This window comes from Oncorhynchus keta, chromosome 1, assembly GCF_023373465.1.
Source record: "Oncorhynchus keta strain PuntledgeMale-10-30-2019 chromosome 1, Oket_V2, whole genome shotgun sequence".
Lineage (NCBI taxonomy): Eukaryota > Metazoa > Chordata > Actinopteri > Salmoniformes > Salmonidae > Oncorhynchus > Oncorhynchus keta.
This window is the reverse complement of record NC_068421.1, coordinates 94732076-94754575: the sequence shown is the minus strand read 5'-3', so window position 1 is coordinate 94754575 and position 22500 is coordinate 94732076. Positions and strand designations below refer to the sequence as shown.

At 47.8% G+C, this 22500-nt stretch overlaps 1 protein-coding gene across 5 annotated transcripts in view; it reads right to left on the bottom strand.

The window, feature by feature from the left end:
• The window catches only part of LOC118381460 (tyrosine-protein kinase RYK), a 257241-nt gene that overhangs the window by 105071 nt on the left and 129670 nt on the right, over nucleotides 1-22500 (bottom strand). For all 5 annotated transcript variants that reach the window (XM_052467237.1, XM_052467217.1, XM_052467221.1 and 2 more), the window contains 3 exons: nucleotides 13688-13797; nucleotides 11801-11960; nucleotides 1913-2049 (listed from right to left, as the gene is read on the bottom strand). In XM_052467237.1, coding sequence (XP_052323197.1) covers nucleotides 1913-2049; nucleotides 11801-11960; nucleotides 13688-13797 — 407 coding nt within the window. The remainder of the gene's footprint in view (nucleotides 1-1912; nucleotides 2050-11800; nucleotides 11961-13687; nucleotides 13798-22500) is intronic.

Sequence of the window (22500 nt, the reverse complement as noted above, 5' to 3'; positions counted from 1 at the left end):
CCAGAAACTACGGTAAGCCAGTCACCTGTTTCACATTATGAAGTTCCCCAGAAACTACAGTAAGTTCCCCAGAAACTACAGTAAGTTCCCCAGAAACTACAGTAAGTTCCCCAGAAACTACAGTAAATTCCCCAGAAACTAGGGTAAGCCAGTCAGTCACCTGTTTCAAATTATGAAGTTCCCCAGAAACTACGGTAAGTTCCCCAGAAACTACGGTAAGTCAGTCACCTGTTTCACATTATGAAGTTCCGCAGAAACTACGGTAAGCCAGTCACCTGTTTCACATTATAAAGTTCCCCAGAAACGACGGTAAGTTCCCCAGAAACTACGGTAAGTTCCCCAGAAACTACGGTAAGTTCCCCAGAAACTACAGTAAGCCAGTCACCTGTTTCACATTATGAAGTTCCCCAGAAACTACGGTAAGTTCCCCAGAAACCACAGTAAGCCAGTCACCTGTTTCACATTATGAAGTTCCCCAGAAACTACGGTAAGTTCCCCAGAAACTACGGTAAGTTCCCCAGAAACTATGGTAAGTTCCCCAGAAACTACGGTAAGTTCCCCAGAAACTACAGTAAGCCAGTCACCTGTTTCACATTATGAAGTTCCCCAGAAACTACGGTAAGTTCCCCAGAAACCACAGTAAGCCAGTCACCTGTTTCACATTATGAAGTTCCGCAGAAACTACGGTAAGTTCCCCAGAAACTACGGTAAGCCAGTCACCTGTTTCACATTATAAAGTTCCGCAGAAACTACGGTAAGTTCCCCAGAAACCACAGTAAGCCAGTCACCTGTTTCACATTATGAAGTTCCGCAGAAACTACGGTAAGTTCCCCAGAAACTATGGTAAGTTCCCAGAAACTACGGTAAGTTCCCCAGAAACTACAGTAAGCCAGTCACCTGTTTCACATTATGAAGTTCCCCAGAAACTACGGTAAGTTCCCCAGAAACCACAGTAAGCCTGTCACCTGTTTCACATTATAAAGTTCCGCAGAAACTACGGTAAGTTCCCCAGAAACCACGGTAAGTTCTCCAGAAACTAGGGTAAGCCAGTCACCTGTTTCACATTACGAAGTTCCCAGAAAATACGGTAAGTTCCCAGAAACTATGGTAAGTTCCCAGAAACTACAGTAAGCCAGTCACCTGTTTGTTTGGAAATAGCAAAACAAGATAAAAACTAGAGCAGGTGAGTCCAGCTGTTGTATCGACAGTGGTTGCGTTCTATATTGAAAGGCAACAGTGTTTATTTTCTTTCTTCAGTAGCGATCAGGGAAGTGCAACTATAGTTTTCCTTTAAAAAAAATACATTAGTGCAACACATTCAACAGAAAATAGATTCATTTTCATCAGATGACAAAAGTGCAACTCTACAAAACAATGCACAGCCATCATATTTCTAATTCTTATCAAAGAAACAATGTAGCCAGCTACATGTCCTAATGTTTTGCCGAGTGGCGAAGCGCAAATTAGTGTTGCACGATATATTGGTGAGCATATATTGGAATCGGACGATATTAGGATATTAGCTAAAAAAAAAAAACGGGTCCCCTATGGAAGGTCCTATAGTCAACCCCCCCATGGAGGGTCCTATAGTCAACCCCCCCCATGGAGGGTCCTATAGTCAACCCCCTTATGGAGGGCCCTATAGTCAACCCCCTATGGAGGGCCCTATAGTCAACAACCCCCATGGAGGGTCCTATAGTCAACAACCCCCTATGGAGGGCCCTATAGTCAACAACCCCCCTATAGTGAACAACCCCCCTATGGAGGGTCCTATAGTCAACAACCCCCTATGGAGGGCCCTATAGTCAACCCCCTATGGAGGGCCCTATAGTCAACCCCCCCTATAGTCATGGCTCTGCTATTGTACTTACACTTCATCAGGACAGTTGATTGGCTGTGCTATTGTACTTACAGTTCATCAGGACAGTTGATTGGCTGTGCTATTCTATATCCGTCCTTCAGATAGGCTGCCATCTCGAAAGGGTCGATGTCCACGTAGGGCGTCTGTCCCAAGGTCATTAACTCCCACAGGGTCACACCAAACGCCCACTGAGGAACAGGGACAAGGGTAAAGGTCAAGGGTTAGAGGTCAGATCACAAGGCAGAACGGCCCAAAGGAACGAGGGTCTTTTCTCGTTCTATAAATTCTATTTTTTTTTTCCCCAGACGGACAGCTTTTGATATGACCAACGAGACAGGTTGACAGACACACACACATACACTAAATAATATCTAGGACGAATAAAAGAAAGTGTGTGTGTTCAATCTCTTGACCTTGTGGTCGTCTCTGCGTAACATGAGCAACATGCAGGCTAAAACGTCAACAACATATGACAGATGGGGGTTTAATCGGGGAAACCTTTAGGAGCAACGCTCTCTATAATGTTCAAGAAATGTGTTAAATTAAGGCCAAGGTGTGTCAGTGTGAGATCAGTGTCATGGAAGGTTGTGTTCGGTTCAGCCAATGTCTGAACAAAGCATTCCACTGACACAATGCAAGGAAATTTTGCTGAAAATGTACACCCAACATAGTTCCTACAAGCTTTGATAAGGGCTTGAAAGCTGGACCATATGGTGCTTGAGAACAGCCAGTTATCAGAACCATTGTAGGTAGTGTCTGCAACTCCCAAACAAACTGAAACCAACTTTAGCTTTTTAATCCATTTCCTATTTCCAAAGAACAGAACACGATAAGATTATTCATACAGACTAATAATATACATAAAAAAAAAAAAAAAAAACATGATTTAGGTTTTGGAACCAAGTCAACAATTCAAATCAGTCATCAGCAGAAGATTAGCCAGTGTTCTGCAAAGACAACATGGTAACAAAACAAAGACGCTATTTAGACTTGATTCACAACGAGAGTTGAACACGAACCAGAAGCTATTCAGACTTGATTCACAACGAGAGTTGAACACGAACCAGAAGGTAATCAGACTTGATTCACAACGAGAGTTGAACACGAACCAGAAGGTATTCAGACTTGATTCACAACGAGAGTTGAACACGAACCAGAAGGTATTCAGACTTGATTCACAACGGGAGTTGAACACGAACCAGAAGGTATTCAGACTTGATTCACAACGAGAGTTGAACACGAACCAGAAGGTATTCAGACTTGATTCACAACGAGAGTTGAACACGAACCAGAAGGTAATCAGACTTGATTCACAACGAGAGTTGAACACGAACCAGAAGGTATTCAGACTTGATTCACAACGAGAGTTGAACACGAACCAGAAGGTATTCAGACTTGATTCACAACGGGAGTTGAACACGAACCAGAAGGTATTCAGACTTGATTCACAACGGGAGTTGAACACGAACCAGAAGGTATTCAGACTTGATTCACAACGGGAGTTGAACACGAACCAGAAGGTATTCAGACTTGATTCACAACGAGAGTTGAACACGAACCAGAAGGTAATCAGACTTGATTCACAACGAGAGTTGAACACGAACCAGAAGGTAATCAGACTTGATTCACAACGAGAGTTGAACACGAACCAGAAGGTATTCAGACTTGATTCACAACGAGAGTTGAACACGAACCAGAAGGTATTCAGACTTGATTCACAACGAGAGTTGAACACGAACCAGAAGGTATTCAGACTTGATTCACAACGAGAGTTGAACACGAACCAGAAGGTAATCAGACTTGATTCACAACGAGAGTTGAACACGAACCAGAAGGTATTCAGACTTGATTCACAACGGGAGTTGAACACGAACCAGAAGGTATTCAGACTTGATTCACAACGGGGAGTTGAACACGAACCAGAAGGTATTCAGACTTGATTCACAACGGGAGTTGAACACGAACCAGAAGGTATTCAGACTTGATTCACAATAATATAATAATAATATAATTCACAACGAGAGTTGAACACGAACCAGAAGGTATTCAGACTTGATTCACGAGAGTTGAACACGAACCAGAAGGTATTCAGACTTGATTCACGAACCAGAAGGTATTCAGACTTGATTCACAACGAGAGTTGAACACGAACCAGAAGGTATTCAGACTTGATTCACGAACCAGAAGGTATTCAGACTTGATTCACAACGAGAGTTGAACACGAACCAGAAGGTATTCAGACTTGATTCACGAGAGTTGAACACGAACCAGAAGGTATTCAGACTTGATTGATTGAACACGAACCAGAAGGTATTCAGACTTGATTCACAACGAGAGTTGAACACGAACCAGAAGGTATTCAGACTTGATTCACAACGAGAGTTGAACACGAACCAGAAGGTATTCAGACTTGATTCACAACGAGAGTTGAACACGAACCAGAAGGTATTTAGACTTGATTCACAACGAGAGTTGAACACGAACCAGAAGGTATTCAGACTTGATTCACAACGAGAGTTGAACACGAACCAGAAGGTATTCAGACTTGATTCACAACGAGAGTTGAACACGAACCAGAAGGTATTCAGACTTGATTCACAACAGGGGAGTTGAACACGAACCAGAAGGTAATCAGACTTGATTCACAACGAGAGTTGAACACGAACCAGAAGGTATTCAGACTTGATTCACAACGAGAGTTGAACACGAACCAGAAGGTATTCAGACTTGATTCACAACGAGAGTTGAACACGAACCAGAAGGTATTCAGACTTGATTCACAACGAGAGTTGAACACGAACCAGAAGGTATTTAGACTTGATTAACAACGAGAGTTGAACACGAACCAGAAGGTATTTAGACTTGATTCACAACGAGAGTTGAACACGAACCAGAAGGTAATCAGACTTGATTCACAACGGGAGTTGAACACGAACCAGAAGGTATTCAGACTTGATTCACAACGAGAGTTGAACACGAACCAGAAGGTATTCAGACTTGATTCACAACGAGAGTTGAACACGAACCAGAAGGTATTCAGACTTGATTCACAACGAGAGTTGAACACGAACCAGAAGGTAATCAGACTTGATTCACAACGAGAGTTGAACACGAACCAGAAGGTATTCAGACTTGATTCACAACGAGAGTTGAACACGAACCAGAAGGTATTCAGACTTGATTCACAACGGAGTTGAACACGAACCAGAAGGTATTCAGACTTGATTCAACGGGAGTTGAACACGAACCAGAAGGTATTCAGACTTGATTCACAACGGAGTTGAACACGAACCAGAAGGTATTCAGACTTGATTCACAACGAGAGTTGAACACGAACCAGAAGGTAATCAGACTTGATTCACAACGAGAGTTGAACACGAACCAGAAGGTAATTAGACTTGATTCACAACGAGAGTTGAACACGAACCAGAAGGTATTCAGACTTGATTCACAACGGGAGTTGAACACGAACCAGAAGGTATTCAGACTTGATTCACAACGAGAGTTGAACACGAACCAGAAGGTATTCAGACTTGATTCACAACGAGAGTTGAACACGAACCAGAAGGTAATCAGACTTGATTCACAACGAGAGTTGAACACGAACCAGAAGGTATTCAGACTTGATTCACAACGGGAGTTGAACACGAACCAGAAGGTATTCAGACTTGATTCACAACGGGAGTTGAACACGAACCAGAAGGTATTCAGACTTGATTCACAACGGGAGTTGAACACGAACCAGAAGGTATTCAGACTTGATTCACAATAATATAATAATAATATAATTCACAACGAGAGTTGAACACGAACCAGAAGGTATTCAGACTTGATTCACAACGAGAGTTGAACACGAACCAGAAGGTATTCAGACTTGATTCACGAACCAGAAGGTATTCAGACTTGATTCACAACGAGAGTTGAACACGAACCAGAAGGTATTCAGACTTGATTCACGAACCAGAAGGTATTCAGACTTGATTCACAACGAGAGTTGAACACGAACCAGAAGGTATTCAGACTTGATTCACAACGAGAGTTGAACACGAACCAGAAGGTATTCAGACTTGATTCACGAACCAGAAGGTATTCAGACTTGATTCACAACGAGAGTTGAACACGAACCAGAAGGTATTCAGACTTGATTCACAACGAGAGTTGAACACGAACCAGAAGGTATTCAGACTTGATTCACAACGAGAGTTGAACACGAACCAGAAGGTATTCAGACTTGATTCACAACGAGAGTTGAACACGAACCAGAAGGTATTCAGACTTGATTCACAACGAGAGTTGAACACGAACCAGAAGGTATTCAGACTTGATTCACAACGAGAGTTGAACACGAACCAGAAGGTATTCAGACTTGATTCACAACGAGAGTTGAACACGAACCAGAAGGTATTCAGACTTGATTCACAACGGGAGTTGAACACGAACCAGAAGGTAATCAGACTTGATTCACAACGAGAGTTGAACACGAACCAGAAGGTATTCAGACTTGATTCACAACGAGAGTTGAACACGAACCAGAAGGTATTCAGACTTGATTCACAACGAGAGTTGAACACGAACCAGAAGGTATTCAGACTTGATTCACAACGAGAGTTGAACACGAACCAGAAGGTATTTAGACTTGATTAACAACGAGAGTTGAACACGAACCAGAAGGTATTTAGACTTGATTCACAACGAGAGTTGAACACGAACCAGAAGGTAATCAGACTTGATTCACAACGAGAGTTGAACACGAACCAGAAGGTATTCAGACTTGATTCACAACGAGAGTTGAACACGAACCAGAAGGTATTCAGACTTGATTCACAACGGGAGTTGAACACGAACCAGAAGGTATTCAGACTTGATTCACAACGAGAGTTGAACACGAACCAGAAGGTATTCAGACTTGATTCACAACGAGAGTTGAACACGAACCAGAAGGTATTCAGACTTGATTCACAACGAGAGTTGAACACGAACCAGAAGGTATTCAGACTTGATTCACAACGAGAGTTGAACACGAACCAGAAGGTATTCAGACTTGATTCACAACGAGAGTTGAACACGAACCAGAAGGTATTCAGACTTGATTTGATTCAGAAGGTATTCAGACTTGATTCACAACGGGAGTTGAACACGAACCAGAAGGTATTCAGACTTGATTCACAACGAGTTGAACACGAACCAGAAGGTATTCAGACTTGATTCACAACGGAGTTGAACACGAACCAGAAGGTAATCAGACTTGATTCACAACGAGAGTTGAACACGAACCAGAAGGTATTCAGACTTGATTCACAACGAGAGTTGAACACGAACCAGAAGGTAATCAGACTTGATTCACAACGAGAGTTGAACACGAACCAGAAGGTATTCAGACTTGATTCACAACGAGAGTTGAACACGAACCAGAAGGTAATCAGACTTGATTCACAACGAGAGTTGAACACAAACCAGAAGGTATTCAGACTTGATTCACAACGAGAGTTGAACACGAACCAGAAGGTATTCAGACTTGATTCACAACGAGAGTTGAACACGAACCAGAAGGTATTCAGACTTGATTCACAACAGAAGGAGTTGAACACGAACCAGAAGGTATTCAGACTTGATTCACAACGGAGTTGAACACGAACCAGAAGGTATTCAGACTTGATTCACAACGAGAGTTGAACACGAACCAGAAGGTAATCAGACTTGATTCACAACGAGAGTTGAACACGAACCAGAAGGTAATCAGACTTGATTCACAACGAGAGTTGAACACGAACCAGAAGGTATTCAGACTTGATTCACAACGAGAGTTGAACACGAACCAGAAGGTATTCAGACTTGATTCACAACGAGAGTTGAACACGAACCAGAAGGTATTCAGACTTGATTCACAACGAGAGTTGAACACGAACCAGAAGGTATTCAGACTTGATTCACAACGAGAGTTGAACACGAACCAGAAGGTATTCAGACTTGATTCACAACGAGAGTTGAACACGAACCAGAAGGTATTCAGACTTGATTCACAACGAGAGTTGAACACGAACCAGAAGGTATTCAGACTTGATTCACAACGAGAGTTGAACACGAACCAGAAGGTAATCAGACTTGATTCACAACGAGAGTTGAACACGAACCGAACCAGAAGGTATTCAGACTTGATTCACAACGGGAGTTGAACACGAACCAGAAGGTATTCAGACTTGATTCACAACGGGAGTTGAACACGAACCAGAAGGTATTCAGACTTGATTCACAACGGGAGTTGAACACGAACCAGAAGCTATTCAGACTTGATTCACAACGGGAGTTGAACACAAACCAGAAGGTATTCAGACTTGATTCACAATGGGAGTTGAACACGAACCAGAAGCGAGGTGTGAGGAGGGAGGGGTGAGGAGGGAGGGAGGGAAGGGTGAGGAGGGAGGGAGGGGTGAGGAGGGAGGGAGGGGTGAGGAGGTAGGGAGGGAGGGTGAGAAGGTAGGGAGGGGTGAGGAGGTATGGAGGGTGAGAAGGTATGGAGGGTGAGAAGGTATGGAGGGTGAGAAGGTATGGAGGGTGAGAAGGTAGGGAGGGGTGAGGAGGTAGGGAGGGAGGAAGGGTGAGGAGGGAGGGAGGGAGGGGTGAGGAGGGAGAGAGGGAGGGGTGAGGAGGGAGGGAGGGAAGGGGTGAGGAGGGAGGAAGGGGTGAGGAGGGAGGAAGGGGTGAGGAGGGAGGAAGGGGTGAGGAGGGAGGAAGGGGTGAGGAGGGAGGAAGGGGTGAGGAGGGAGGAAGGGGTGAGGAGGGAGGGAGGGGTGAGGAGGGAGGAAGGGGGTGAGGAGGGAGGAAGGGGTGAGGAGGGAGGAAGGGGTGAGGAGGGAGTGAGGGGTGAGGAGGGAGGGAGGAAGGGTGAGGAGGTAGGGAGCGAGGGAGAATGGGTGAGGAGGTAGGTGAGGGAGGTAGGAAGGGTGAGGAGGTAGGGAGGGAGGGAGGAAGGGTGAGGAGGTAGGGAGGGAGGGAGGAAGGGTGAGGAGGTAGGGAGGGAGGGAGGAAGGGTGAGGAGGTAGGGAGGGAGGAAGGGTGAGGAGGTAGGGAGGGAGGAAGGGTGAGGAGGTAGGGAGGGGAGGAAGGGTGAGGAGGGAGGGAGGGGTGAGAAGGGAAGGAGGGGTGAGGAGGGAGGAAGGGGTGAGGAGGGAGGAAGGGGTGAGGAGGGAGGAAGGGGTGAGGAGGGAGGAAGGGGTGAGGGAGGGGAGGGAGGAAGGGTGAGGAGGGAGGGAGGAAGGGTGAGGAGGTAGGGAGGGGGAGGAAGGGTGAGGAGGTAGGGAGGGAGGGAGGAAGGGTGAGGAGGTAGGGAGGGAGGGAGGAAGGGTGAGGAGGTAGGGAGGGAGGGAGGAAGGGTGAGGAGGTAGGGAGGGAGGGTGAGGAGGTAGGGAGGGAGGGGGAGGAAGGGTGAGGAGGTAGGGAGGGAGGAAGGGTGAGGAGGTAGGGAGGGAGGAAGGGTGAGGAGGTAGGGAGGGAGGAAGGAAGGGTGAGGAGGGAGGGAGGGGTGAGGAGGGAGGGGTGAGGAGGGAGGGAGGGTGGGGAGGGATGGAGGGTGAGGGAGGGAGGTAGGGATGGAGGGTGAGGAGGGAGGGAGGGATGGAGGGTGAGGAGGGAGGTAGGGATGGAGGGTGAGGAGGGAGGTAGGGATGGAGGGTGAGGAGGGAGGAGGGATGGAGGGTGAGGAGGGAGGGATGGAGGGTGAGGAGGTAGGGATGGAGGGTGAGGAGGTAGGGAGGGAGGGTGAGGAGATAGGGAGGGAGGGTGAGGAGGTAGGGAGGGAGGGTGAGGAGGGACGGAGGGAGGGTGAGGAGGTAGGGAGGGGTGAGGAGGGACGGAGGGGCGAGGAGGGACGGAGGGGCGAGGAGGGACGGAGGGGTGAGGAGGGACGGAGGGGTGAGGAGGGACGGAGGGATGAGGAGGGACGGAGGGGTGAGGAGGGACGGAGGGGTGAGGAGGGAGGGAGGGTGAGGAGGGAGGGGTGAGGAGGGAGGGAGGGAGGGGTGAGGAGGGAGGGAGGGAGGGAGGGGTGAGGAGGGGAGGGAGGTAGGGAGGGGTGAGGAGGTAGGTAGGGAGGGGTGAGGAGGTAGGTAGGGAGGATGAGGAGGTAGGTAGGGAGGGTGAGGAGGTAGGTAGGTAGGGAGGGTGAGGAGGTAGGTAGGTAGGGAGGGTGAGGAGGTAGGTAGGGAGGGTGAGGAGGTAGGTAGGGAGGGTGAGGAGGTAGGTAGGGAGGGTGAGGAGGTAGGTAGGGAGGGTGAGGAGGTAGGTAGGGAGGGTGAGGAGGGAGGAAGGGAGGGGTGAGGAGGGAGGAAGGGAGGGGTGAAGAGGGAGGAAGGGAGGGGTGAAGAGGGAGGAAGGGAGGGGTGAAGAGGGAGGAAGGGAGGGGTGAGGAGGGAGGAAGGGAGGGGTGAGGAGGGAGGAAGGGAGGGGTGAGGAGGGAGGAAGGGAGGGGTGAAGAGGGAGGAAGGGAGGGGTGAAGAGGGAGGAAGGGAGGTGTGAGGAGGGAGGAGGGAGAGAGGTCTGAGGAGGGAGGTCTGAGGAGGGAGGTCTGAGGAGGGAGGTCTGAGGAGGGAGGTCTGAGGAGGGAGGTCTGAGGAGGGAGGTCTGAGGGAGGTCTGGGAGGTCTGAGGAGGGAGGGCTGAGGACTGGGAGCAGTAGAGCCTCATCAGGAAGGAAAAGGTCCGTATGAGGGAAATCAGGCTGTCTGGTGGAGAGAACCAGAGGAGAGAGGAGAGAGAACCAGAGGAGAGAGGAGAGAACAGAACCAGAGGAGAGAGGAGAGAACAGAACCAGAGGAGAGAGGAGAGAACAGAACCAGAGGAGAGACGAGAGGACAGAACCAGAAGAGAGGAGAGAACAGAACGAGAGGAGAGAACAGAACGAGAGGAGAGAACAGAACGAGAGGAGAGAACAGAACGAGAGGAGAGAACAGAACGAGAGGAGAGAACAGAACGAGAGGAGAGAACAGAACGAGAGGAGAGAACAGAACGAGAGGAGAGAACAGAACGAGAGGAGAGAACAGAACGAGAGGAGAGAACAGAACGAGAGGAGAGAACAGAACGAGAGGAGAGAACAGAATGAGAACAGAATGAGAAGAAATGAAGGAGAACAGAATGAGAACAGAATGAGAAGAACAGAATGAGAAGAGAACAGAATGAGAAGAGAACAGAATGAGAGGAGAGAACAGAATGAGAGGAGAGAACAGAATGAGAGGAGAGAACAGAATGAGAGAGGAGAGAACAGAACGAGAGGAGAGAACAGAACGAGAGGAGAGAACAGAACGAGAGGAGAGAACAGAATGAGAACAGAATGAGAAGAGAATGAGAAGAGAATGAGAAGAGAACAGAATGAGAAGAGAACAGAATGAGAGGAGAGAACAGAATGAGAGGAGAGAACAGAGAACAGAATGAGAGGAGAGAACAGAACGAGAGGAGAGAACAGAACGAGAGGAGAGAACAGAACGAGAGGAGAGAACAGAACGAGAGGAGAGAACAGAACGAGAGGAGAGAACAGAACGAGAGGAGAGAACAGAACGAGAGGAGAGAACAGAACGAGAGGAGAGAACAGAACGAGAGAGAACAGAGAGAACAGAACAGAAGAGGAGAGAACAGAATGAGAGGAGAGAACAGAACGAGAGGAGAGAACAGAACGAGAGGAGAGAACAGAATGAGGAGAGAACAGAATGAGAGAACAGAACGAGAGGAGAGAACAGAACGAGAGGAGAGAACAGATTGAGAGGAAAGGAGAGCTCCATGGAGGACTTCCTGCCTGTCTGCAGCGTCTCCTCTCACCTCCTACCGCAGCTGAGCGTGTGTGTAGCTGTGTGTATGTGTAACGTGTGTGTAAAGTGTGTAACGTGTAAGTGTGTGTGTGTAACGCGTAAGTGTGTGTGTGTAACGTGTGTGTAACGTGTGTGTGTGTTCTCACCACATCACTAGCACTAGAGAAGTCATGGTTGAGCAGGCTCTCCAGGGCCATCCAGCGGACCGGCCTGTTCTCGTTGTCTCCCAGACAGTGGTAGTCCATAGGGAACAGGTCTCTGGACAGGGCGTTGTCACAGATCTTCACCTGCATGCTGTCGTCAATACTACCAGGGAGGAGGGGAGAGGACAGGGTCACGGGGAGAGGACAGGGTCACGGGGAGAGGACAGGGTCACGGGGAGAGGACAGGGTCACGGGGAGAGGACAGGGTCACGGGGAGAGGACAGGGTCACGGGGAGAGGACAGGGTCACAGAGGGGGGAAGTATTAAAAAGATACGCTACGGTCACAAGACACAGGCCTCCTAATTGTCCCTAGAATTTCTAAGAAAACAGCTGGAGGCAGGGCTTTCTCCTATAGAGCTCCATTTATATGGAATGGTCTGCCTACCCATGTCAGAGACGCAAACTGTCTCAACCTTTAAATCTTTACTGAAGACTGATCTCTTCAGTAGGTCCTATGATTGAGTGTAGTCTAGTCCAGGGGTGTAAAGGTGAACGGAAAGGCTCTGGAGCAACGAACCGCCCTTGCTGTCTCTGCCTGGCCGGTTTCCCTCTCTCCACTGGGATTCACTGCCTCTAACCCTATTACAGGGGCTGAGTCACTGGCTTACTGGTGCTCTTTCATCCCTAGGAGGGGTGTGTCGCTTGAGTGGGTTGAGTCACTGACATGATCTTCCTGTCTGGGTTGGCGCCTCCTTGGGTTCGTGCCATGGCGGAAATCTTTGTTGGCTATACTCGGCCTTGTCTCAGGACGGTAAGTTGGTGGTTGAAGATATCCCTTCCTGTTTGGCCCTGTCCTGACCCCTCCTGTCTCAGCCTCCAGTATTTATGCTGCAGTAGTTTATGTGTCGGGGGCTAGGGTCAGTTTGTTATATCTGGAGTATTTCTCCTGTCTTCTCCGGTGTCCTGTGTGAATCTAAATATGCTCTCTAATTCTCTTTCTCTCTCTCTCTGAGAACCTGAGCCCTAGGACCATGCCTCAGGACTACCTGGCATGATGACTCCTTGCTGTCCCCAGTCCAGCTGGCCGTGCTGCTGCTCCAGTTTAAACTGTTCTGCCTGCGGCTATGGACCTGTTCACCGGACGTGCTACCTGTCCCAGACCGATTATTCGACCATGCTGGTCATTTATGAACACTTGAACATCTTGGCCATGTTCTGTTATAATCTCCACCCCGCACAGCCAGAAGAGGACTGGCCACCCCACATAGCCTGGTTCCTCTAGGTTTCTTCCTAGGTTCTGGCCTTTCTAGGGAGTTTTTCCTAGCCACCGTGCTTCTACACCTGCATTGCTAGCTGTTTGGGGGTTTTAGGCTGGGTTTCTGTACAGCACTTTGAGATTTCAGCTGATGTACGAAGGGCTATATAAATAAATTTGATTGATTGAATGATCGATCAAAATTATTTATTTTTTTTAGCAGAAATTCCTTCTGGAACATGTGAACTTTCATGTGCCTTAACAAACTTGTATACTATCTGTAAATACCAATACAATTGTTAAAATTACAAGCCTTGTTGGGTTAAGCCACAGAAAAAGCCAGCAGTCGTCCCACTAGCCATGATTGGCTGAGATAATGAGTGGGCTGGACCTGCCGAGAGAAGAGTTTTGATTTGGTCTGCCATGCAGAAGGCTTCTGTCTATGTTGGTAATCCTGTCGAATGCGGCTTTAAAAAAAAAAGTACTGTGTCGAGGATAACTGTCCACTTTCTGGAGGATCACGTTTTGAAAATCAGTGGAATTCGAGTCTGATACCTGAAGAGAAAACACCTGTCTCCGGATTATTGCCCAAAAGTATTAGCAGTCGAGCTGAGCAGGGTGATGAGATACTCACACACAGTTCCTGGCGGCCAGGTCTTTGTGGATGACCTCTCTCCTGGCCAGGTAGCTCATCCCACATGCGATCTGGATCGCCATGTGGACCAAGTCCTGCTGAGAGACTGCCTAGAAAGACAGGAAGAGAAACTAAACATGAGAGAGTGAAGGGGGGAGAGCACAAAAGAGAGGGGGGCACAACAGAGAGAGGGGGGGAGCACAATAGAGAGAGGGGGGAGAGAGCACAACAGAGAGAGGGGGCGGGGGGGCCCTGAGATCATGACGCTAATCACTGTGGCTTAGCCTAGCGGTATGTACATAAACAGCATATCATGACGCTAATCAATGTGGCTTAGCCTAGCGGTATGTACATAAACAGCATATCATGATGCTAATCACTGTGGCTTAGCCTAGCAGTATGTACATAAACAGCATATCATGATGCTAATCAATATGGCTTAGCCTAGCGGGATGTACATAAACAGCATATCATGATGCTAATCAATGTGGCTTAGCCTAGCGGGATGTACATAAACAGCATATCATGATGCTAATCAATGTGGCTTAGCCTAGCGGGATGTACATAAACAGCATATCATGACGCTAATCAATGTGGCTTAGCCTAGCGGGATGTACATAAACAGCATATCATGATGCTAATCACTGTGGCTTAGCCTAGCGGTATGTACATAAACAGCATATCATGACGCTAATCAATGTGGCTTAGCCTAGCGGTATGTACATAAACAGCATATCATGACGCTAATCAATGTGGCTTAGCCTAGCGGTATGTACATAAACAGCATATCATGATGCTAATCACTGTGGCTTAGCCTAGCGAGATGTACATAAACATCTTGTGTTTAAAATGGAAAGGTGACAGAGAACTAGCCGATGGATGCTGTGTGAGCCGAACAGAGAGAGAAGGATGACATGCTGTGTGAACCGAACAGAGAGAGAAGGATGGCATGCTGTGTGAACCGAACAGAGAAAGACAGACGACATGCTGTGTGAACCGAACAGAGAGAGAAGGATGGCATGCTGTGTGAACCGAACAGAGAGAGAAGGATGGCATGCTGTGTGAACCGAACAGAGAAAGACAGACGACATGCTGTGTGAACCGAACAGAGAAAGAAGGACGACATGCTGTGTGAACCGAACAGAGAAAGACGGACGGACGACATGCTGTGTGAACCGAACAGAGAAAGAAGGACGGACGACATGCTGTGTGAGCCGAACAGAGAAAGAAGGACGGACGACATGCTGTGTGAACCGAACAGAGAAAGACGGACGGACGACATGCTGTGTGAACCGAACAGAGAAAGACGGACGGACGACATGCTGTGTGAACCGAACAGAGAAAGACGGACGGACGACATGCTGTGTGAACCGAACAGAGAAAGACGGACGGACGACATGCTGTGTGAGCCGAACAGAGAAAGAAGGACGACATGCTGTGTGAACCGAACAGAGAAAGACGGACGGACGACATGCTGTGTGAACCGAACAGAGAAAGACGGACGGACGACATGCTGTGTGAGCCGAACAGAGAAAGAAGGACGACATGCTGTGTGAGCCGAACAGAGAAAGACGGACGGATGACATGCTGTGTGAACCGAACAGAGAAAGACGGACGGATGACATGCTGTGTGAGCCGATTCCCTGAAGAGTGAAAGAGAGCACCTGATGTACACCATCAGGGTTTTAACATAACCCCGGCACACTATTCCCCATAGGGCCCTGGTCAAATGTAGTGCACTAAATAGGGAATAGGGTGCCATCTCAGCCCGAGTCAGACACACTGCTGGGGTGAGATGCATTGTGGGCCAGGGGCTGGCTCTGATGGACACAGCAGAGATTGCCAGCTGTCAAACACACACACACAGGGAAGAGATTTACAGCCGTTTAATGTTCTGTGTCCTGATCTGTCAGCGTGACTCAACTCGTATTAAATTGGACCCTTTGTGTTAGAGAATAAGACACCAGCGCCTTGCAACATCGTAACGTGATTAAACCCAGAACACACACACACACACATCTATACATATACATATACACACACACATCTATACATATACACACACATACACACACACACACACACCTATCTATAGCTATATAAATAAACAAACACACAGCATTATAAACGGGGATGTTCGAGCCCTGAATGCTGATTCGCTGACAGCCGTTGTATCAGACGGTATACCACAGGTATAACAAAACGGTTGTTTTTACTGCACTAATTACATTGGTACCAAGTTCATAATAACAATAAGGCACCTCTCTCTCTCCACACACAATAGCATGGTCAGATCCATATAGACACACGTCGCTTCGTAAAGGATTTTTTCCATATTTTGTTAAGTTACAGCCTTATTCTAAAAACGAATAAAATAAAATTCAACATCTTTAGCAATTTACACACAATGCCCCATAATGACATCACAATGCCCCATAATGACATCACAATGCCCCATAATGACATCACAATGCCCCATAATGACAGAGAAGAAGAAGCCAAAACAGGTTTTGAAACATTTGCGAATGAACTACTTTGAACTACTTTATTTACACCATTTACTTAGCACCTTACATACGTATTAAGACCCCTTTTCTTTGAGACTCGAAATTAATTAAAATTGTTTTTACCCCTCAACATACATACAATACACCATAATGACAAAGAAAAAAACTGGATCTTAGATTTTAAAACATTTATTAAAAATAATCTAAAACCAAAATATCACATTTACATAAGTATTCAGACCCTTTACTCAGTACTTTGATGAAGCACCTTCCTTCGGCAGCGATTACAGCCTCGAGTCTTGGGTATGATGCTACAAGCTTGGCACACCTGTATTTGGGGAGTTTCTCCCATTCTTCTCTGCAGATACTCTCAAGCTCTGTCAGGTTGGATGGGAAGAGTTGCTGCACAGCTATTTTCAGGTCTCTCCAGAGATGTTCGACCGGGTTCAAGTCCGGACTCGGGCTGGGCCACTCAAAGACATTCAGAGACTTCTTCCGAAGCCACTCGTACATTGTCCATGCCTGGCTGTGTGTTTAGGGTCATTGTCCTGTTGGAAGGTGAACCTTCACCCCAGTCCTGAGCATGTTTTCGTCAAGGATCTCTCTGTACTTTGCTCAGTTCATCTTTCCCTCGATCCTGACTAGTCTCCCAGTCCCTGCCGCTGAAAAACATCCCCACAGCATGATGCTGCCAGCACCATGCTTCACCGTAGGGATGGACCCAGGTTTCCTCCAGACGTGACACTTGGCATTCAAAAAAGCCTGATCAGTGGAGTGCAGCAGAGATGGGAGAACCTTCCAGAAGAACAACCATCTCCACATAGGAACTCTGGAGCTTTGTCAGAGTGACCATTGGGTTCTTGGTCACCTCCCTGGCGAAGGCGGGAGAACCCCTGATTGGTCAGTTTGGCCGGGCGGCCAGCTCTAGTGTTGGGGGTTCCAAACTTACATTTAAGAATGATGGAGGCCACTGTGTTAAATGGGACATTCGATGCTGCCGACATTTGTTGGTACACTTCCCCAGATCTGTGACTTAACACAATCTTGTCATCTCGGGAGCTTAACACAATCTTGTCATCTCGGGAGCTCTACGGACAATTCCTTCGACCTCATGGCTTGGTTTTTGCTCTGACATGCACAGTCAACTGTGGTGCCTTTCCAAATCATGTCCAATCAATTGAATTTACCTCAGGTGGACTCCAATCAAGTTGTAGAAACATCTGAAGGATGATCAATGGAAACAGAATTTACCTGAGCTCAATTTAGAGTCTCATAGCAAAGGGTCTGAATACTTATGTCAATAAGTTGGCTCTGTTTGATATATTTTCTCCCCAATTTTGATCTTGTCTCATCGCTGCAACTCCCCAACGGGCTCGAAGGTCGAGTCATGCATTCTTCCGAAACATGACCTGCCAAACAACTCTTAACACCCACCAGCTTAACCCGGAAGCACCAATGTTCTAAATCCAAGATGGCGTAGCAATCGGACGTGTGTTTTGTCTTGTCCCGTCCTGTCTAGTGTAAATATAGTTTTCTAGCTACTACTCAGTTAGCCATTGCTAGCGGTCTTCAAAGCTAACTAGGACACCAGCGCGACATCAACCCAGAGCATATCAGACTGCTCTTTCTCTACCACATCTCCGGATTCCTACCGCAAGCTCTGAACCTTTACACCGGATCATCGCAACTAGCTAGCTGCAATCCGAGTGGCTACTCCTGGCTAACGTCTCTGTCCCAAAACAAGCTACAGTTAGCCTTGAGCTAAGCCCATCTCCCGACTAGCCGAAGAGGCCCAACAATACCTCTTTTGCCAATTGGCCTGGACCCTTTACTGCCGACACGGAGCCCCGCCGATCCATCACGACTGGTCCGCCGACATAATCGTCCGAGGTGGTTTCAACAGGCTTTTCGTTGCGACATCGCCAAAGATCCATCTGCTGGCCAAGGCCCGCGAGCTTTCTGAAACGCTGTGTCTCCAGCTCACCTAGCGTACTAGAGCACCTGTAGCATACTCCTGGGCTACAATTACCCGGGCCCACGACCGGTCTGTCGATGTCACCGCAAGAAGAGGAATAAACAGACTCACCCCATCGCGACGTCCCCCAAAGGTTAGCTCTCTAGCCCTCGCTATCTCCCTGCTTGCTAATTCGGCCTGCTAACGGTTAGCTTGTCTAGCCCGGGCCTACGAACTGTTAGCTTGTTAGCACAGGCCTGCTAACCATCTGGCTCACTGCGTTCTAAACACTCTGAACCCATTTACTTTCTATCTCTCTTTGATTTTTATTTTGTTTATACCTTCCGGAAACCTGCCTCACCCACTGTGATACGGAATCGCTATCACCTTTAATTTTTATTTTATTTTTATGACACACTCAAGAACCTCCAGACGCTAACCAGCTAACTAGCTACAAGCTATTTAGTCATTGTTAGTTTTTTTTTTTTTAAACCTGGATAACACTCGCCAGCCCAGCTTCCCTGCCCATCCACCGCTGCCCCCTGGACACTGATCTCTTGGCTACATAGCTGACGCACGCTGGACTGTCCATTAATCACGGTACTCCATTCTGCTTGTTTGTTTTATCTGTCGACCCAGTTGCCTAGTCAACGCCATTTTACCTGCTGTTTGTTGTGCTAGCTGATTAGCCTCGCCTACTGTTTTTAGCTAGCTTTCCCAATTCAACACCTGTGATTACTGTATGCCTCGCTGTATGTCTCTCCCAAATGTCAATATGCCTTGTATACTGTTGTTCAGGTTAGTTATCATTGTTTTAGTTCACAATGGAGCCCCTAGATCCACTCTGCATACCCCTGTTACCTCCTTTGTCCCACCCCCCACACATGCGGTGACCTCACCCATTACAACCAGCATGTCCAGAGATACAACCTCTCTCATCATCACCCAGTGCCTGGGCTTACCTCCGCTGTACCCGCACCCCACCATACCCCTGTCTGCGCATTATGCCCTGAATATATTCTACCATGCCCAGAAACCTGCTCCTCTTATCCTCTGCCCCCAACGCTCTAGGCGACCAGTTTTGATAGCCTTTAGCCGCACCCTCATACTACTCCTTCTCTGTTCCGCGGGTGATGTGGAGGTAAACCCAGGCCCTGCATGTCCCCAGGTACCCTCATTTGTTGACTTCTGTGATCGAAAAGTCTTGGTTTTATGCATGTCAACATCAGAAGCCTCCTCCCTAAGTTTGTTTTACTCACTGCTTTAGCACACTCTGCTAACCCTGATGTCCTTGCCGTGTCTGAATCCTGGCTCAGGAAGGCCACCAAAAATTCAGAGATTTCCATACCCAACTATAACATCTTCCGTCAAGATAGAACTGCCAAAGGGGGCGGAGTCGCAGTCTACTGCAGAGATAGCCTGCAAAGTAATGTCATACTTTCCAGGTCCATACCCAAACAGTTTGAACTACTAATTTTGAAAATTACTCTCTCCAGAAACAAGTCTCTCACTGTTGCCGCCTGCTACCGACCCCCGTCAGCTCCCAGCTGTGCCCTGGACACCATTTGTGAATTGATCGCCCCCATCTAGCTTCAGAGTTTGTCCTGTTAGGTGACCTAAACTGGGATATGCTTAACACCCCGGCAGTCCTACAATCTAAGCTAGATGCCCTCAATCTCACGCAAATCATCAAGGAACCCACCAGGTACAACCCTAACTCTGTAAACAAGGGCACCCTCATAGACGTCATCCTGACCAACTGGCCCTCCAAATATACCTCCGCTGTCTTCAACCAGGATCTCAGCGATCACTGCCTCATCGCCTGTATCCGCCACGGAGCCGCAGTCAAACGACCACCCCTCATCACTGTCAAACGCTCCCTAAAACACTTCTGTGAGCAGGCCTTTCTAATCGACCTGGCCCGTGTATCCTGGAAGGACATTGACCTCATCCCGTCAGTTGAGGATGCCTGGTCATTCTTTAAAAGTAACTTCCTCACCATTTTGGATAAGCATGCTCCGTTCAAAAAATGCAGAACCAAGAACAGATACAGCCCTTGGTTCACTCCAGACCTGACTGCCTCGACCAGCACAAAAACATCCTGTGGCGGACTGCAATAGCATCGAATAGCCCCGTGATATGCAACTGTTCAGGGAAGTCAGGAACCAATACACGCAGTCAGTCAGGAAAGCTAAGGCCAGCTTCTTCAGGCAAAAGTTTGCATCCTGTAGCTCCAACTCCAAAAAGTTCTGGGACACTGTGAAGTCCATGGAGAACAAGAGCACCTCCTCCCAGCTGCCCACTGCACTGAGGCTAGGAAACACGGTCTCCACCGATAAATCCATGATTATCGAAAACTTCAATAAGCACTTCTCAACGGCTGGCCATGCCTTCCGCCTGGCTACTCCAACCTCGGCCAACAGCTCCGCCCCCCGTAGTTCCTCACCCAAGCCTCTCCAGGTTCTCCTTTACCCAAATCCAGATAGCAGATGTTCTGAAAGAGCTGCAAAACCTGGACCCGTACAAATCAGCTGGGCTTGACAATCTGGACCCGCTATTTCTGAAACTATCTGCCGCCATTGTCGCAACCCCTATTACCAGCCTGTTCAACCTCTCTTTCATATCGTCTGAGATCCCCAAGGATTGAAAGCTGCCGCAGTCATCCCCTCTTCAAAGGAGGAGACACCCTGGACCCAAACTGCTATAGACCTATATCCATCCTGCCCTGCCTATCTAAGGTCTTCGAAAGCCAAGTCAACAAACAGGTCACTGACCATCTCGAATCCCACCGTACCTTCTCCGCTGTGCAATCTGGTTTCCGAGCCGGTCACGGGTGCACCTCAGCCACACTCAAGGTACTAAATGATATCATAACCGCCATCGATAAAAGACAGTACTGTGCAGCCGTCTTCATCGACCTCGCCAAGGCTTTCGACTCTGTCAATCACCAAATTCTTATCGGCAGACTCAACAGCCTCGGTTTTTCGGATGACTGCCTTGCCTGGTTCACCAATTACTTTGCAGACAGAGTTCAGTGTGTCAAATCAGAGGGCATGCTGTCCGGTCCTCTGGCAGTCTCTATGGGGGTGCCACAGGGTTCAATTCTCGGGCCGACTCTTTTCTCTGTATATATCAATGATGTTGCTCTTGCTGCGGGCGATTCCCTGATCCACCTCTACGCAGACGACACCATTCTATATACTTTCGGCCCGTCATTGGACACTGTGCTATCAAACCTCCAAACGAGCTTCAATGCCATACAGCACTCCTTCCGTGGCCTCCAACTGCTCTTAAACGCGAGTAAAACCAAATGCATGCTTTTCAACCGATCGCTGCCTGCACCCGCATGCCCGACTAGCATCACCACCCTGGATGGTTCCAACCTTGAATATGTGGACATCTATAAGTACCTAGGTGTCTGGCTAGACTGCAAACTCTCCTTCCAGACTCACATCAAACATCTCCAATCAAAAATCAAATCCAGAGTCGGCTTTCTATTCCGCAACAAAGCCTCCTTCACTCACGCTGCCAAGCTTACCCTAGTAAAACTGACTATCCTACCGATCCTCGACTTCGGCGATGTCATCTACAAAATGGCTTCCAACACTCTACTCAGCAAACTGGATGCAGTCTATCACAGTGCCATCCGTTTTGTCACTAAAGCACCTTATACCACCCACCACTGCGACTTGTATGCTCTAGTCGGCTGGCCCTCACTACATATTCGTCGCCAGACCCACTGGCTCCAGGTCACGATGGCAACACCCATCCGTAGCACGCGCTCCAGCAGGTGTATCTCACTGATCATCCCAAAAGCCAACACCTCATTTGGCCGCCTTTCGTTCCAGTACTCTGCTGCCTGTGACTGGAACGAATTGCAAAAAATCGCTGAAGTTGGAGACTTTTATCTCCTCACCAACTTCAAACATCAGCTATCCGAGCAGCTAACCGATCGCTGCAGCTGTACATAGTCTATAGGTAAATAGCTCACCCTTTTTCACCTACCTCATTCCCATACTGTTTTTATACTGTTTTTATTTATTTACTTTTCTGCTCTTTTTGCACACCAATATCTCTACCTGTACATGCCCATCTGATCATTTATCACTCCAGTGTTAATGCAAAATTGTATTATTCGCCTACCTCCTCATGCCTTTTGCACACATTGTATATAGACTGCCCATTTTTTCTACTGTGTTATTGACTTGCTAATTGTTTACTCCATGTGTAACTCTGTGTTGTCTGTTCACACTGCTATGCTTTATCTTGGCCAGGTCGCAGTTGCAAATGAGAACTTGTTCTCAACTAGCCTACCTGGTTAAATAAAGGTGAAATAAAAAAATAAAAAAATA